This window comes from Scleropages formosus, chromosome 4 (genome assembly GCF_900964775.1).
Source record: "Scleropages formosus chromosome 4, fSclFor1.1, whole genome shotgun sequence".
In the NCBI taxonomy this organism is placed as follows: Eukaryota; Metazoa; Chordata; class Actinopteri; order Osteoglossiformes; family Osteoglossidae; genus Scleropages; species Scleropages formosus.
Window position 1 is genome coordinate 26,072,963 of NC_041809.1, and position 18,350 is coordinate 26,091,312.

The 18,350-nt window shown below is 39.7% G+C and overlaps 1 protein-coding gene across 5 annotated transcripts; it reads right to left on the bottom strand.

The window, feature by feature from the left end:
* Positions 1 to 470: 470 nt before the first annotated feature.
* LOC108921284 (cullin-5-like) lies at positions 471 to 17,450 on the bottom strand. 5 transcript variants are annotated; one of them, XR_001965041.2, is made up of 20 exons: positions 17,403 to 17,448; positions 15,347 to 15,456; positions 13,940 to 14,039; positions 13,643 to 13,819; positions 11,398 to 11,539; positions 11,095 to 11,240; positions 9,207 to 9,287; positions 8,075 to 8,168; positions 7,687 to 7,817; positions 7,136 to 7,243; positions 4,923 to 4,987; positions 4,555 to 4,687; positions 4,338 to 4,469; positions 3,970 to 4,093; positions 3,638 to 3,813; positions 3,364 to 3,525; positions 3,109 to 3,227; positions 2,849 to 2,972; positions 2,121 to 2,742; positions 471 to 1,563 (listed from the first exon to the last, which is right to left on the bottom strand). XR_001965041.2 is itself a non-coding variant. In XM_018730702.2 (20 exons), exons 3-20 carry the CDS (start codon positions 15,415 to 15,417, stop codon positions 2,548 to 2,550), a joined length of 2,280 nt encoding a protein of 759 aa, XP_018586218.1. In that variant the 5' UTR covers positions 15,418 to 15,456; positions 15,561 to 15,708; positions 17,403 to 17,450; the 3' UTR covers positions 471 to 2,547. The 5 variants fall into 5 exon arrangements, 4 of the variants coding, with proteins under 4 accessions (XP_018586218.1, XP_018586220.1, XP_018586217.1 ...); XM_018730702.2 differs by adding an exon at positions 15,561 to 15,708 and having other exon boundaries at positions 471 to 2,742; positions 17,403 to 17,450; XM_018730704.2 differs by lacking the exon at positions 17,403 to 17,448 and adding exons at positions 15,561 to 15,708; positions 17,258 to 17,294 and having other exon boundaries at positions 471 to 2,742.
* Positions 17,451 to 18,350: the final 900 nt, after the last annotated feature.

Sequence of the window (18,350 nt, forward strand, 5' to 3'; positions counted from 1 at the left end):
TCGAGCTTTGTTTGACGTCACTTCAAACGCATGGGGTTCTTGGGTTTGTTTTTATGTAACAGTCACATATTTTCAAAAGGTAAGTGTGGTGTAATTAATTGATTATGTTAGGGTTATCAGTGTGCAACACATCAGTACATCTGTATTATAATAAAATGGTTTATGTAAACAATTTTTGCCGGGGTTTTACTAGTAATGTAAAGTTATAATCATATATATAATGTAATGTTTATAATATGTAAAAAAAGTAAATAAATAATGTCAAGTTTAAACAACCCGGGATGCTGTTTTACTTTGTGTTCAGCGACTTGAGATTCAGTACAAAATAGCTTCTTGATACAAAAAAAGGATTAATAAATCATCTTACTTGTGATACAGTTTTTGAACATTGAAAAATGAACCGTAGAATCCCTTGGAGCACAATTCTTAAAAAATATATTATGGACTTGGCACAAAAACAAGAACTGCAATTTTTTTTTTTTGGTACCAGCCTTTAATCAAGTAGGTGTCATTTACACCTGTGCACAATTTATGGGCCACATCTGCACAAAGTGAACTGTTTTTCAGAAAATTGCATGAAAACAGATGCAAACTTGCCCAAAGTGGTTCAGGCCAGTAATTAATGAAAAGGACATTGTGTAACAAACAGTGCTCTGATCTATATAAAAAAAGTTGTATTTTGAGTCTTCCAAATATTGGGATTATTTGGAATGCAACCAGTAGACTCAATCAATATATCCATGATCATTACATTCTCAAAAAAGACAACCATGGATGAACTTTACTTTAGACCACACAGCTATCAGGAGAGCTGTTGGCCCAGTTCTGTGCAGTTGCAATAAAAATGTTACACACATTCATCCTATTCAAACAGCCCTATAATTTGGTATTAATATTTTACCTGATTGAAAATTACAAAATTTGAGATTTTAATTTGAGGTGCTAAACACACATTTCTGTATTTTGAACTGAAACAAGGAGACCTACATCAGTTTTGAAATGTGACACAGGAGCTCTTTTTCAAGAGACAAGTTTGTTGGGAAGTTTGTCTTAAAATAGTAACTATATGTTAGTTTCTAACTTATTAGGGGTATCAGTGTGATGACAAGCAGCATACCAGATATGAGAATTAGTCTTTTAAAAGTGTCTCAGAGAAGAAAAATACAGCATAATTTAGAAACCAAAGTTAGTGAAATAGTTTTGGATGAATCTGTAGCCACAAGTACACACAAAAATATATACAGCACATGCAAAAACATGGACATAAAATCATTGTATTCTCACGAAAAATTTAGACTTGGAACCAAATGTACATTATTCTCCCAAAAATAACTCTTGGTACACCATTAGAAAGTTCTAAACATTTTTCATTTCTGTAATGAGCTAATTAGTGAAAACTGAAAAGTAAAAGGTACAGTGTGAAACCTGATGTTTTCTTCACCTCAGAGCTTTATTTCAAACTAAAAGTCCAACACCTGTAGGTCTACCTTGCTCCAGTGTGGGTCCTGTGCGTCTCAAGATGCTTCAGTAGAAGAACGTGAGAGGAAAACATTCAGATGACACCTTAAAAAAAAAAAAAATGAAACCATCAATGGAGTGGTGTGTCAGCCAATTAGTGACCTGACTCAACTCAATAAGGCCAAAGAGGTCTCAAATATTATGGTTTGCAGCAAGTTCTTTCTTGTATGACCCACCTCTCTGCTAGCAAACAATTTCCATGAATAATTATATTATATATAATATTATAAACATTCCATTCTGAAATAAAGAAAAATACTCTTCTGGAACACTATCTTTCACAAAAGCTGAACCCAAGGCTTATGGGATTCATTACACATTCACTTCCTGCCTTAAAAAAACATTTGCTATTACTGTCTTGATCTTTTACAACAGATGATGATTTGACATCATGCAAGCATGAAAGTAACATCACTGCCGAAAAAGAGCCTCCACCAAAGCAGTGACTCAAAGGATAGGAGCAGAGTCAGAGTCAATAACTATTAAACTGTCAAAGTGGTCAGTAGTGCTGCAGGTTTACAAGGGAAATCAAAAGAACTGGGTTTAGTGCCTGTAAATCCAGTGTGTGATCTGTGGCAATGCTTGTAGACCTGGATTCAGACCTAAAATGAAAGCGTCAATGGTGAGGCTACACAGGCAGCACTGTCAAGGTACATCTTGACCATCAGACTTCATTCCAGACAGGTCTGTAGCAGTCCAGTAGGCCAGTGATGGGAACCATGTACTTAACATGACATCTTAACAGACCTCATGGATCCTGGTCCTGAGGCTTGAAGATTTCAACCCAGGTATGCAGCCAGAAATGAACAGCATGGGGTTATGCATTTTTTTTTTTTTTTTTTTTAACAATCCAGTCCCTAATGCATTTCCGTTTTTCAGGTAAGGCTTGAACTTCAATATTTCTGTAGTCCAAAGTCTGTTGCACAATCCCACTTTATGGTCAAGAAGCCTCCAACCAAAACAGTAATTAGACTTCACTATGATCATCTTCATTGTTGTCGCCACTGTTACTAGTTGCCAGGTTGTCCACTAAGCCACGTAGATGAAAGTGTTAATATCAGTTTCATCCCGCTGTATGTATTTGTGCTCAATCAGCCATTCAATCTGTTCCTTGATCATTTTCTTCTGGGGTAGGAACATGTTCTTCAGAATTTCCACGAGTTCAGTCTGGAGCTGGGCGTTGGTTATTTTCTTCCGCATCTTCATGATCTGAATGATGGCCTCCTGCAACAAGAACAGAATAGTGGATTTAGCAAAAATTATAAAGTAGTAAAGACAGGACCATGCTGACCCCACCAATATGGAGGAGGCAGTGTGCATGAAGGTCTACCTGTGTCCTCAGTATTCTCAGCTGGACGATGCCCTCATTCTCCTCCTCTCGCATTCGCTCAGTGGTGAGCTGCAAGCGACCAATTAAGTTGATCTTCCCCCTCTTCTGAACCTTGCCGTTTTTACTACAGGAGGAAACAAGTTCCGCATAACAAGCTAAGTGGGAAGTCATTTCCAATGGCACTCATAATTTACAATGAACCAGTCATTTGTCAGAAATGAGAACCACATTTTAGGTTATTAATACAAAGCAGTGCTCACATTAATGAAAACTCCTGGTTTACATAGAAGAGGGTGCCTTCTGAAAAATCTTTGGGAGAGGTGACTTGTGGCTCATAGCATAACACCTGACGTTTGAGTTTAGGGAAGGCTACAAGAGACTGGGGGTAGAAAGAAAGAAAACAATTACTCAGTTGTTACTATTAATTTCTACCCCACTGTTATTCTTTCTGGAACAGAATCACTTCAAACTCGTGTCTTCCCCCCACCCCAACCCCTCAGTTTCCATTCTGTTACCCAGAGTGTCCTGCGCAACTCTGCATCAGGCAACTCTGCAGCTAGCTTCAAGTTTTCAAAGCTGATTTTTTCTCTGGGTCTTTGGTTCCAGGCAAACAGCACGGCAAGCTGGAAGGTTGTAACCTCTAGGTCAAACTGTCCCACTTCATTTTTGAATGTGATCTGTGGATAGGTAGAGGATGCAAAGGGTCACTGCTGGTGCAAAGAGCAGTGAATAGGGGGATTTTGTTGAGGCACGTACAGAACACCTGTCTTAACCAGGAGTGCTACTCACAATGCCATTGGACATAAGGTGGTGCCAGTGCAGCTTCCTGCCACTGTGGTTTTTCTTGTAGAACTCCTCAACCTCAGGAATAAGGTCTTCCAGCTCCATGGGCAATGACACAAATACCTTCTCTGAGCTACGTGACCAGGCACCTGCATTCAGAATCTTGATATTCACTGAGTCGGCTGCATGTGGTGCACATAAAAACACAAAAGACATAAATAATGCAACAAAGAAAACTCAAAGGATTGAAACAAGCACAGAAGGTTGACTGAAAATATCTCATCCACATCAGATACACAACTCCACAGTCACCATAACTGCATAATGCAGACAGTCACCTGGTAGAGCCAGCTTGTTGTGTTTATGCATTTCTTTAAAGGACTGGTTCAGGTCCTCAGACACTTTGATGTCCTGGAACATCCTGGCCAGCTTGTTTACATAGTCAGCTGGCATACCCACTTCCTGTGCAGCGAAGAACACCACATAATAATTGTATTGTTCTGCGAGATGTATGTCGCTTTGGAGAAAAGCCTTTGCTAAATCAGAAAATGTGATCAGCGCACCCTCAGGGACAGGTACAAAAACTGCCTATATATGAAACCTATGCATCTTCAGGGTTAGGTCCAAAGACTGCCTATATAACTAATACATACTGTATAAGGAAATGTAAAAGCAATAAAGAAACAAAAGAAAGGAATCTTGTTACCCTGAGCCATTCCACCATGTTCTCTTCAATCTCGCTGTCAGCAGAAATGTCCAGAATCAGTCGTCGTGTCAAATGGGCTTTGTGGTAACGCATAAACACGTCTTTATTCTGAACATATTTGAGCACCAGTAGCTGGGGAAAAAGATGAAACGCTGAATGAAATGCTAAACACAAATGTTTCGATTGGGTTCACTCAGTTTTATTCGGATCTACCTACCACTTCCTTTAGCTTGGCTTCAATCTCCTCAGATGCCAGCTTCTTGCTCAGTGGTGTCTTCCTCAGCAACATGTCACAGTAGTTAGCCAGCAGCTCTGGACACTTGGACTCTGGTTGCGTCTTCAGTCCACCCCTACATTAACGTGGGTGGGAGCGGGGGTCAGTAGATGATAATCAAAACTCTTAAGCATGCATAGGGTACATACATATAGAATTCACATCTATGTAAGAATATAGACATCAACACTGTACAAAAATGTACAAACTTCCAAATGTTTGGTGCTAAGGACTGTGTTAGATGTGTCCCCAAGTACAGTGAAGGAGCTTTACAGGGTGGACTGATATTGATTTAATAAGTTGACCTTTACCCTTTCTGCTTTACGGGCAACTCAAGCTTAAATATGGTAGCATCATTCACCACTGTTTTATATGCCTGCAGACAGAGAAGAGCAAGTACAGCATCAGTTCATTACTTCTGGTAAACAACCAGGTGTTACAGTGTATCAGTTACATTATAGTTACTATATAAATTATTCTTCCTCACCATGGACTTTTTCACATTTTATTGTGTTATAGCATGGAACCACTGTGTATTTAACTGAGAATTTTTGCATTCAAAAATGTCAGAGAAAAAAGAATACTGACATGCTACTAAGTTAATTAAAAATAAAAACAGACTAACTGAATGCATTAGTATTCATCCTCTTGCTATGACATTTAAATTACATTTAAATTTATTTAGCAGATGCTTTTCTCCAAAGCAACTTCCAATGAATTCCATGTAGTGTTATCAACCCACACACCTTATTCACCAAGGTGACTTACACTGCTAGATACACTACTTACAATGTGTCACTCATCCATACATCAGTGGAACACACTCTCTCTGTTACTCACACACTATGGATGAACCTGAACAGCATGTCTCTGGAGTGTGGGAGGAAACCAGAGCACCCGGAGGAAACCCATACGGACACGGGGAGAACATGCAAACTCCACATACACTGAGCAGGGATCAAACCCACATCCTCTCACACCACCCAGGCACTGTAAGACAGCAGCGCTCCTTGCTGTGTCACCGTACTGCCTTCAGAAATTACTTCTGAAGTTATCAAATGATCTTCTCCAAGCCACACAACTACTGAAGTCTCCCTGAGTGCAGCAGAGGTGTTTTATATAATTTCAGAATAAATAGTGAAATATATAATGTCAAGAAATATATAAATATGGGACAGCCGGTAGCATAGTGGTTACAGCTACTGCCTTTGGATTCAAAGGTCGTACGTTCAATCCCCACCTCTGGCTGTAATAACCTTAAGCAGGTACCCTAAATTGCTCCAGTAAAATTACCCAGCTGTATAAATGGGTAAATAATTATAACCTTAACACAGTAAGTCACTTTGGAGAAAAGCATCAGCTAAATGAATAAATGTAAAGTTATTGGGGACAGCTGGACACCTGTGTCTGGGAACTTCCCCACTCAGTGCATTTCCAAGGAAACACTACACCGTTAAGACCAAAGAACATTCCAAGTAGATCTGAGACAAGGTTTTGAAAATATCAGTAAAGGCAAGGACGTAAGAAAAATTCTAGGACACAAAGCCCAGTAAGTCCATTATTAAAAAGGTAATAAAAAATTAAACCATTGTGAATTTGTCCAGAACTGTCCATCCTCCAAAACTGAGTGTCTGGGTAAAAAGAGATAAGTAAGAGAGACCATCAAAAGGCCTATGGAAAGTCCAAAGGAAATATCCTCTATGAAAGAGATAGGAGAAACTGCATATGAGACAATAACATGCACACTTCACATATCTGGCTTGTATGGACTGATGGCAGGAAGAAAAACTTTGTTTTTAAAAATATTTAAAAAAAAAAAAAAAAAATCCTTATTACATTTCAATTGGAGTTTGGACAAAAGTACTTGACAGACTTCATTTTGAGGAAGATTCTTGCACGTTTGGGTCTCAATGCTAAGTAGTATGATTGACTCAAACCTAACTTATTCAACATGTGGAATGACAAAAAAAAAAAAAAAAAAAAAAACTGCTCTTCACAAACGGTCCCAACCAACTTGACAAAGCCTGAAAAATTTTTTTACAAAGAGTAGGCAAAAATTCCAGTTCCAAGATGTGCAACACTTATACAGACTTACCCAAAGAGACTTAAAGCTGTAATTGCTGCCAATGGACGTCCTACCATGTATTAACTCTGTGGGAGGAGTAGTTATGCATTTGATTATTTTCTAATTTTCTGTTTTTAATTTGGTAAAATCTCTGGACTTCTTTCACTTTGACAATATAGAGCACTTTGTGTTGATGACTGGCAAAAATTCTCAGTTATATATATCATGGTTCTGTGATGTAACAAATATGAAAAAGTCCAAGAGGGGACTTTTACAGGCATGTTAAGTTACTAATCCTTAGTCTTCCTTCAAACGTTTGATCATAGCTGGAAGTAAAAATTATACACAAAGCATCTTTATGAACACACAATATTGCCTCGCTGCAGTGATTTCAAACAAACATCACATGTGATGCAGGCATCAAAAGCAACATAAAAACGTTGCAAAGAAATGGCTCACTTTGTCCCTAGCTGTTAGGAAGCGTGGGTCATCCTGGAATGCCTCCTTTACTAGCTTGCTGAAGCATCTGAATAGTGTGAGAAGTTGGTCCACATATTTCTCTGAGTCCTGCAGAGGGAGACAAATAAAGATATGTACACATATAAAAGATAATGCAAACTTACTCTGAGATAAGAACCCAAAAAACGAAAAAAAAGCCAGGAAACAAAGGTGATGTAAGTATAATGGCCAATTTCAAGCTGCTGGTCTTCCATTATTATTATCCAGCTTCCCCTTAGATTCTGTGTATGCAGGTTAGATGACCCAATATTTTCAAGAATTTCCACTCTGTGAGGAGCACAATGAGCTGTGCAGGAGAAACGATCAATACTTGTTTCTCTTTTTGTGTCTTATAAGTATCTAATTGGCTTTTGGAAATGGATGAGCCTTTTTGCCAAAGCCTTGTAAATTATACTGTGACACAACTGAGACTTTTGGTATCACATTTGGTAGAAGGTGCAAAATGATATTAAAAACTGCTTGTGTGGCACTGCCACGTTGCAGTCACTCACAGAGGTAATAGTCTCTGCAGTCGCCACCATATCTGCCAGTCCAGCACTCACAATGTGGTCCTCCAGGTCCTTCAGCATGGGCTCGATGCCGCTGGGCACCTTGTCCATGAGTGAGAACATGAGGTGTAGTTCTATGAAGGAAGAAATGCACATCCACAGAAGCAAACACAAGCCTCACACATCAATCATCAAAAGCAGAGCCACAACTATAACACCCCTCCACCTCAGAGAACAACAAGCTGAGGTCAAAACAGGCCATGTGGTCCATTTCTGTTTTAGTTATGGGAGTCACTGATGAGGATCCAGAATAAGATCCTGAGAAGAAACAAATACCCGTGTCAAACCTGTGCTAACTCAGATAAACCACCCACGCTCTAGCCATACTCACTGTCAGTCTCGTTTCGACGGATCATGCCAGGGCACTCCGCCAGGATCGTCTCTTTGAACAATGTTACCAGTGCATTCACGCAACATTCCATCAGCTGAAAACAAAACATGAAAACAATTATTTCAACACAGCATTTTCCTCCTGTAAGTCCCTAGTCATTAATTTATACACTGTACAGTCAATTCAAGCGATTCCAGGTTATATCAGGTCACAGTATAATGTGCTCAGAAGTTGGATTCCAATTCTGCCTCCATCTTTTTCCATGTGCTTTAAATTTCATTGATTCATGACTACTTCCAGTGCATAGAGTTGTTGATTTTTCACATACCTCATGAAGTAATTAGCACATTTTTTCAGCAGAATTCCTATACGTCATTTAAAAACAGTTATTGAAATTGCAACAAGGAAATGGGATACAGTGAAGGATTCATTTACTAAGAAATCCACAATGTAATCAGGTATGTACTATGTAGGCTATATCAGGCACTCATGACATTTTAATGTAAAAATTTGACGTTTCCACTATCAGTCTTTACATGTGTGAATTTTTATTGTTAGCGATAAAACACCAAAAAATTGAACATCTACTTCCAGCATCGAAAAAAATGTATATGATGACTACTACATGTGCATCTTTAACTATGGCGATTCATTCATCTATAATCATTAATTGTGGTTTTGTCCCTTAGATTGGTGGTTTCAAACTCTCAAACATGTAGCATTGGTAAGTTTACGTTAAAATTCATGTAAATTTGATAAAACGTGGACTCATTTTTAACATGGTCCAAAATTTGACCCCATTGCCTGTGTCCTGTCTATATATTTTATCTGTGTTATTGCTGCCCTCTGAAACATAGATTTACATGACATTTACATTTTTTTATTTATTTAGCAGACACTTTTCTCTAAAGCGACTTTCAATGAGCTGTATGTAGTATTATCAGCCCACACACCTTATTCACCAAGGGGACTTGCACTGCTACATACACTACTTACAAAGGGTCACTCATCCATCATCAACATCGATAACATTCAGCTTCTGGTGGCTCTGTGACAGGTGCTAGTGCATGGTTTCCCAGGGAACAAGGACAAGAGTAGGGAAGGAAATCAATGGCACTTATGGGATACTCACCGCTTGTACGGAGTTACACTCACGTCTTGTCTCAAGGTAGCGCCGAGCACGCTTCTCCTCCTCCCTTAGCTTAATATCTGCCTGAGACACACAAAAACCGAAAAATGTGTACTTCTAATGGGATGAAGCAAAGCACAAAAAAGATAATTCCATTGTTTTCCTAGAACCTGTTCTCATGTGCCATTATTTATTCATTTAGCTGATGCTTTTCGCTAAAGGAATTTACTATGTGATACTGTAGTCACTGGCAGTTAGCATCATATGTAGTCGGAAACACACTTCTACAATTGTGACTTTTCAACCATGTTCACTAATGCTTACTTCAGAGATCACACTCCTAAGTATTTCTTAATATTCACGTATAAGACCAAACCTGCTTGATCTACCCATATTGCATATTTCCGTGCAGGTGGCGCAGCTCATCAGTGTGCATTGCTTACAGGTGTACAATACATTAATATTTATTAATCCTTTGCAAATAAAGATCTAAAACATACTTTAACATGTATATTTTAAACAAAAACATTAGGTTTTCCAGTTGTTTTGGTTGGGGAAATAAAAGCAGAGTAAAATTTATTGGAACTAAATATATGCAAGAAGGTTTTATTATTTATATTTATGCTAAACATACTGTAATGTGTATTGTACACATTTTGCATCATATGACATCGCAGACAAAGGTAAGAAATGATTACGCATCATTTTAAAATACTATGGCATGTTGGGTATGCCAGATTTAGGCACTGAGGTGGTAAAGGGTGGACCTATTGATTTTTCTTTTTTTTTTTTAAAAAACACAAATCAAATGTGCAACAAACACATGAGGAAACACAAAACAGACTAGGATTAACATCAATCCTAGCTCCACAGTGCAATAACTCCTGTCCTTTGTCAGTACACTGAATGCTATGATTAAGAGATAAGTGGTCAGGTATGGCTGATAATCCGGGAGGTGGATGTGGTAGCTTTTTTGCATGCCACAAATATTTTTTGTTTTTGAAGTTCATTTTGTAGCTCTGGCACTCATTTTTAATGCGTTATTTCAACATATTTGTAATAAAATGACCATATACTGCAATTTCTCAGCTGTTTAAAATGGTACTAGTCAAAGAATCTCATAGGATGGGGAATGTCCAATGACTAGTGCAGTTACTGGCAGGGTTCTGGTTCCTAACCCTGGCATAAAACAGGTATTGACCGTACTTACAATCATTTAGCCATTTACACATCTGAGTAGTATTTACTGGAATATATCAGGGTAAAGATCTTGCTCAAGGATTCTACAGCAGGAGGTGGGACTTGAACCTGGGTCTTTCATTTGCAGACTGCACGGGGATAGCATATTCTCCTCTTGTTTGTGTGGGCTTCCTCCCATAATCCAAACATATGCATTTCATATGCATTAGTGGCTCTATATTGTCCGTGATGTGTAAATATTTAAGTGAATGAGTGTATGTCTGGTTTCGATGGACTGGAATCTCATCTGCGCCATACCCAGTTTAGCCTCAAACCTTGCTGCTTTTCGTTTTTTTTTTTTTTTTAAAAAAAAACTCCAAACCCCTGTGATAATGACTTGGATAAGATGTTCCTGATAGTGAGTAAATTAATATATTCATTCATTATTAAGGCTAGGTATGATACCAGCTCATTACACAATAACTACACACAGTTACTCAATACTTTTACACACTACAGGCAATTTTGAATCATCAGTTTAACTGAAACACGTTTCTATGGGCTGCAGGAGGAAGCCAGTCCACCCACGCACATCTCCACCCAGAGATGATGCAAACTCCAAACAAACTGAAGCAGGTAGTCTTAAGGGACTTGTGTACCCGCTGCACCACTATGCCATCCCGTGAGAGGAAACTTAACTAAAATAACTTACATATTTCATGTAGTTCTGCACCCCATTCTGTTGTAGGTAGGAGGGAGCCTGGGTCTTGTAGAACCTCTCAGTAGAATCCAGGTATGCTTTCTCAAAGTTGTCCCTGTAAATCTGTAGTTTGTCTTCAGAATTAGAGCACAGGTTCACTGTAAAAGTGGGAGGTTAGAGAGAATTTCCTGAAGAATGAGATCTCCATATGCTGAGCTTAGTGCACCTTTCTAAAAGCTCTATCTGTGGGAATTCTTTGAAACCCTGCTCATAATGCTTAATATGGAAGGTGTTTTAAAAAAATAAATTTTTTACCATAGGACTCACGAACCCCGATGACCAGCTGTGAGTCAAAGGCCTCCCCTAATCGTTCAGCATGAACCAGTTTCATTGCGCTGTCTTGCAGCCGGTTCTTGATATTGGAGAAGATGGACTCATTCCACGTGTCCAGCATGAGCTAAACCAGTTAACCCACAGAAAATGATTTAGATAGAAGCCAGGACTTATTGGTACCTTAAATGAAGGTAAGAGTCAAATGCAGTAGCTCTGATAGGTCAGGGTCCATACTGCACACTTAGATGGATGCAGCATGGAAATTAAATCAATTAAAGAAAGATTAATAAAAGAGGATACAAACACACAAAAGGCCAGACAAGACTCAGACTTAAAAGCTGGCACCTATTCTATCGGGTACCTTTGAGTCCACTAAATAGTATTTGGAAAAAACACACAGTGGGCAGCTGCTCTGGTCAAAGGAGTCAACTGTTGACTACCTCCAAGCAGTAAAGAGTAACTCTACCCAAGATCAGGAGCTGGGGCAGTGTAGGATCTTAATACAACCGTGCAGTCTACTGGTTACTTCGGAAAGGGTTAATCTATGTGGGAGAAGGTACGAGAGACTGTGATGGTGGAGTTCCTGGGGTGCTAGGGTGCTTATAATAGACTGGTGTGATGACAGTTGATTAGAGTGGCTTGTGAAAGCAAGTGAGATTTGGTTGTGTGTGAGGAGATGTTACAAATGCTGGTGGAGATGGCATTACAGCAGTACCATGTCTCAAGTAAGATCAAGCAGCTCATTCTGAACTACTACAGTGGTTTCTGTTTAAGAATAAAATTGAGAACAGTAACATCTGAGGCACAGGCTGAATAATGGGACAATTAGGAGAAAAATAAGCTGTTACCTCCACAGGTAGTTTGGTGTATTTTGTATAGGCACAGTAACAATTCACCGTTTCAAAGCATTTAGGGGCAGTTTAGGGTAATGGAAATGCTGCAACACATGAACACAAGTGACCCTAGGGTTGCAGGAGAAGGCATCTAAGGAAGGACTGGACAGAAGTGGAGCGTGCTGGCTACAGTGGGGCAAAACCTTGCTTCTGAAAAAGCAGGTTTGGGCCATGTTTCATAACGATGATATGACACTGGGCTGCTAAGACAGCACGATTGGCAATTGATGGTTAACTTTGGAAGGCAGCTAAAGTTTCCAGCCACATATCTGAGGGCAGACATTGTCTTGTTCTCAGAAACCTCTGAGCAAGTCATCTTGGTAGAGCCTGGAGTTCCCCGAGAAGAATGGACTGAAGATGTTTAAAAAAAGAACAATGGCAAAGTAAAAGAAACTGGTATGGCACTGCTGCTTAAAAGGCTGGAGAGCAAGGTGTGTGCCTAATATAGTGAACTGGGGTTTGCAGGAAAGTCTCCCATGATCCAAGGTTACATCACTGATGATGTGTCTAAATGCATCACAATAAGTGTGACATAAACAAAACCTTACAAATACTAATTATAATGGGTTTGTCTTGTCTCCTACACTTGGGAATCAATCCTTTTCATTTGGCAAAAAAAGAATTAATTGAAACTTTTGTTAAAGGGGGCAGTTGGTGACGTCATGGTTGGAGTGCTGCCTTTGGCTCCGAGGGTTGCCGGTTTGATCCCTGACTCTGGCTGTAGTGCCCTTGAGCAAGGTGCTTACCCTACAATTGCTCCAGTACCTTTGCCTGGCTGTGTGCCTGGTTAATTAACTGTGGCCCTGCAATGGACTGGTATCCCGTCCAGGGTGTGCCGCTCCTACCCCCTCATCCTTGCACCCAATGTTTCCAGGATAGGCTCCAACCCTCCGCGACCCCGCTCGGGACAAGCGGTTATTGAGATTAGTTATTTTGCTGAAGCTCCTTAAAAAAAAGACTTGGTCAAAATAAAAAATTCAAACATCTATTTTTACTTGTAATCACATTTTTTCAACCACTGTATTCTGCAGCTACCAGCTTTAATCTCACAGTGCCCAAGCTTTCAATTAGAACAGGAAATATGCTGTTATTTTTTTTCATTTCTTATCTTTTCTCTCTGCAGTTAAAGATTACATCATGTCTGGTACAGCTTGATCTGAGACCTTGAACAATTGTAACTATAATGTTTGTGTGTACTACTTGTAATGTAGCTGTCTTAGACTAAGAGAAACAATCATAAATGGGACATCATATGTTCAACCTGGAAGACAAAGTAACAAACGTTAGATACAACATCCAGGATGAGTCCATCAGTTCATTCTATTCCTCCTCACCTTTCTTACAATGCTGTCCTCCACATTGGACTTTTTATTGCTACCTTGCTTGCCCATTAGGGTGATCTCCAGCTGACAGAAGGGCTTAGGCAGGATGTCACACTGGATGAAAAACTTTCGCCATTCCACAATGTAGGCCTTCAGCAAGGCTGGGTCATCCTGCTGGCTCAACACTCGCTGTGACGAGGGGAGTGGGATGAGTGAACATAGAAGATCAATTTTATATCTCACATCGCTTTAAAATGCTGTCTAACATTTATCCTCAATCACAGAGAAAAGGAGGGCAGGTTTACATACCACCTGGGCCTGTTTGATAAAATCTAAGATATCTTCTTTTAGGGCTTGATGGATCTTTGCTGGGCCTTTGTCATCCCACAGACAAACAGCATGAACGTCTCTGTTGGTTTTTTTTTTAAAAAAAAAAAAAAAAGTCCAAGCAGAAGAGAAAATATCACACGTTATTAAAAATTCCTCTGGCAAATGAAAAATACCCAGAATATCCTGTATGATTAAGATATCACAGTATATTTAATGTATCATGTATGTGGCTAATATGAAACCAATAGGCTTAGGCTTGAAATTATCTGGATGTCTGTGTGAATGGCTCCTAAAATGTACTCTGATCTTCATCTAAGTCATAATAATAATACATAGACAGTATGATTAAATACATAAAAGCACACACAAAATTGTACACTGTCATGTCTTTATTGAGGGGGGGCACGGTGGCACAGTGGGTTGGACTGGGTCCTGCTCTCTGGTGGGTCTGGGGTTCGAGTCCTGCTTGGGGTGCCTTGCGACAGGCTAGCGTCTCGTCCTGGGTGAGCCCCCTCCCCCTCGAGCCCTGCCCCCTGTGTTACCAGGCTAGGCTCCGGCTTGCCGTGACCCCACTTGGGACAAGTGCTTTCAGACCGTGTTTGGGTGCATGTGCGCATGTCTTTATTGAACATTTTTCATAAATATACATGATCAAGAATGGTAACTGTGAACCATGGTGGAGGGAACATCATTTTGTGGCATTGTTTTGCTGCCTCGGTGCCTGAAAGACTTGCAATCTTTGGGGTACAATGAATTCCGTATTGTTTCAGGAACTTCTACAGAAGAATGTTTAAGTATCTCTCTAGGATCTGAAGCTTGAAAGAATCTGGATCATGCAGCATGACAATGACCCTAAAAAAAGAAGTAAATCAACAAATGTGTGGTTTAAAAAGATGAAATTCTGCATTTTAAAATGAAGTGAGAGTCCTGACTGTTGAAATGCTGTTACACAATCTTAAGCAAGTTGTTCATGCCAAACTTCCCAAAAATATAAAAGAACTGAAAGAATTCTATAAAAAGTCATGGGTCAAAATACCTCCTAATCTCAGTGCAAGCCTGTTCAGCGCTACATAAAAAATTTGGTTGTGGTTATTGCTACTAAGGAAGGTTTTACCTGTTACTAAACCTAGCATATCAAATACCTTTTCCATCATTGACCTAGAATATTAAAAAAAAAAAAAAAAAAAACATTCAATAAAGATATGACAATATAAAACTGTGTGTGAACTACTAGTTCAATCTCTTTATACCTTAAATGCAGATCAGATCACATTTTATAATCCACACTTACAGAAATCTAGATAATTCCAAAAGCATCGCTGATCATTTTTCACAGTAAATGACAATGCACCTATGCTTCATGGTTGAGACAGTTGTAGTACTCACGAAAACAAATCAAACCACTGCTGTTTGGTGACAGACTCTTGACGAAGCAGCTTCAAGACGATGGGCCGCATCAAATCCCACTTGTCTTCAAATTGGAGGGAACCCTTGTTCTAGCAGAAGGTAGGAGAGAATACTGAACAAAGCTACTAAATATAAATAATTCTCTCTCTTAAAAGAGCAGTACAGCGGAGTAACCAGTTGCCTCAATGCCCACCTGGACTGTGGTTTAAGCTCTGGGATTCAATCCCTGCTCATTCTCTGGGGATGTTGCTCGTTGTCCCCGTGTTGGCATTGGGTTTCCTCCCACAGTCCAAAGATATGCACAGAAGAAAGCAAGTGACCCACTTCTGTACCCTCCTTTACTGTGAAAACCACGAGTGGTGACCATCAGTTCACTTGAACTTGCTGTACGTATCATTACCTAACCCTATAATATTAAGAGCAGCCTTTGAAAATCATGCAAATATGTTACTAGTACCACACCTGCTGAGAGCAAAGAACTAACCAGATGTCCTTCAGCTTTACAGAAAAAAACTCAAAGGCAAGGCTAACACATGGATTCCTGTTTAAAACTAAGTGATAAACTAGTGCAAAAAGTGATAAACTTCATGGGTTATGCTGCTGGAAATTCAAATTTCCCTGAAGGGACTAATATTGCCATTAAAAGTGCCATTATATTCCATCCTCTCTTATCCTTGGGGTGAATTTGTGTACAAAAGGGTGCTGTTTCAAACACCATCCTGCCCCCTGTCCTAAATTATTCAGCTTAGGAGAACTTAAAATGTTTACGGATGCAAAATGGAAACGAGAAACTAAAAGCGACGAAAGAATATCTTTTATACGCGTTACTTAGCACAACCTGTTAATACCTTTTAATTATTTGACGAAGCATCTTCAAACACCTCAAGTCAATAGTTACTTATAAAATAGGTATATCATGGGCGTTTAAATCCTGTACTCTCCAGTGTGAAGCACGAATCGTCGAATGTTCAGCATAATTCCTCACATCACTTACATGGTTCCTCATCACCTCAATCACAGTAACTGATGACTAACAGTAAACTGGGACTGACACCACAATTTATTAGAGTCAAACAAATCAAATGCATTACCTGCTCAAAAACTAAGCCTTATCCGTCTCTGACACAAATATTTGCAGTAGAAAGTATTCGGACGGCGAGAACGGGGAAGAAGTCAAGAGATGATTGAGGCCGAAATTAAACAAACCAACAGACCACAAAGAACTATCACAGCTCATTGCGACAATTATAGCACTGAAGCGCATGTCTTAAAAATTAAAGTTTAAACTTCGCACTGCCTAAGGCTAAGGGCATGAGCTCTTGTACACTTGAAGTGCCTCGCCCTCGACGAAAATTTCTTTCATTTTAAGGCAGTTCTTCTGTTCACACTCTTCTTAGGAGATGAGATGCAATAAAAGTTTTGTGTGTGTTGCTGCAGTACGTACGGTACCAGTCTCCCGCTGTGTCACTGCAATGTTCCAAATGATCGCGGGTCACCAGAAATCTTCTACATGATGATGAATTGACATGATCATAACTACCGGTTATCGATGTTCTCATTCTAATACCCAAACGCACAATCTTGTTCCCGAGACATGATTAATTCTTCTAAACACACGACGTCTGAAAACTCACTCGATTTTCGCAGCGTGCTGTTTCTACGACGTACGCAGCGCCGTCGGCACGGCAGGAGGAGGAACTTCACCGGAGGAACACGAGACTGCCACGAACCTACCCATTTCCACACAACTTATGCTAATATCTCTTCATATTTTATTAGAAAATTGAACATTAAACCTGACCCGCTACTGCTGACCTAGGCTAGCCAGAAGATTACCAAAGCACAGCAGCAGGTTTTGCAGTGTGAATACAAAAAAAAAAAAATTTTTACCGTGTTCATAATCAGAAGCTTTACAGGTCATATCTTGAGCTGATATGCTACAAAAATGTGACGCCCACGGTCCTTAACGCAGTCAGCCAGTCGCTGACAAATTCTTTAAAATACAACACACTGCATGTAAACGATGCGCTCTTACCTTTAACAAATTACACGTCGCCATGATCCTTCAACTTATTCCCTCGCGAGATCTCGCGAGAACTTGCAGACCTTGGTGACTGAATGGCTCGTGACCGGAGTTTTGTCTTAGAGACGCGATCTCTTCAGAGTTAGTATTTGTGTAGAATGTGCCACAAAACGCCTATTTTAAATCATATATGACGGCACCGTCAAAATACATACTTTTTGATATGTCACACGTATTAATTGCTGAAAATAGTTTGAGGATGTATTAACTTAGTCCCCATTTGACATTTTAGTAAACAGTTTGTGCTGTACGTTCATGATTTTTCCAAATTGCCAAAGTAAGGAAGAAAGCGTGATCTAAAGTATCCGTATTTGGAAAGTTTTTAAGTATTATGAGCAAACTTTGCAAGTAAAGTTAGATGTCACTTCAGACAGCCCAAAACAAAGCAAGGTCATAACAAAGTTTTATTTCCAAAGCAGATGTTGCAAAACATTGGTTTAAAATGTTCATAACAAGTACCCTAATTCAAAGATTAAAAAATGTGCAGAGTTAAAGGATCATTTCTAGTAGGTGCATAACAATAGTCTGGTATGGGGGGATTAGCAATAATAGAGGACAATTTTTGGGATTTGTGTCCTGTCCCTGTCCTTCCTCTTCACACCTATGTTACTTGTAGAATGTGTTATGACACACACACGCACATGCACACATTGACTGAAAACGCTTGTCTGCGGCAAGCTGGAGCCTAACCCAGAAACACAGGGTGCAAGGCTGGAGGTGGAGGGGACACACCCAGGACGGGACGCCAGTCCATCGCAAGGCACCCCAAGCGGGACTCGAGCCCCAGATCCACCAAAGAGCAGGCCCTGGCCAAACCTGCTGCACCACTGCGCCCCCCCATGTGTAATGACCTTCTTTTATTTTTGTTTTGTCTTTGTACTCGTGGTGATCATTTTCCCC

Bases quoted from the DNA above. Each gene is read 5' to 3' on its own strand.
- LOC108921284 (XM_018730701.2), bottom strand. From the start codon at position 17,426: ATGGCGACGTGTAATTTGTTAAAG. The intron at 14,040-15,346 runs GTGAGTACTACA...AAAAACCAACAG, and splicing joins CAGTGGTTTGATTTGTTTTC to AGACGTTCATGCTGTTTGTC. The intron at 3,228-3,363 runs GTAACAGAATGG...TTCTACCCCCAG, and splicing joins AGTTGCGCAGGACACTCTGG to TCTCTTGTAGCCTTCCCTAA.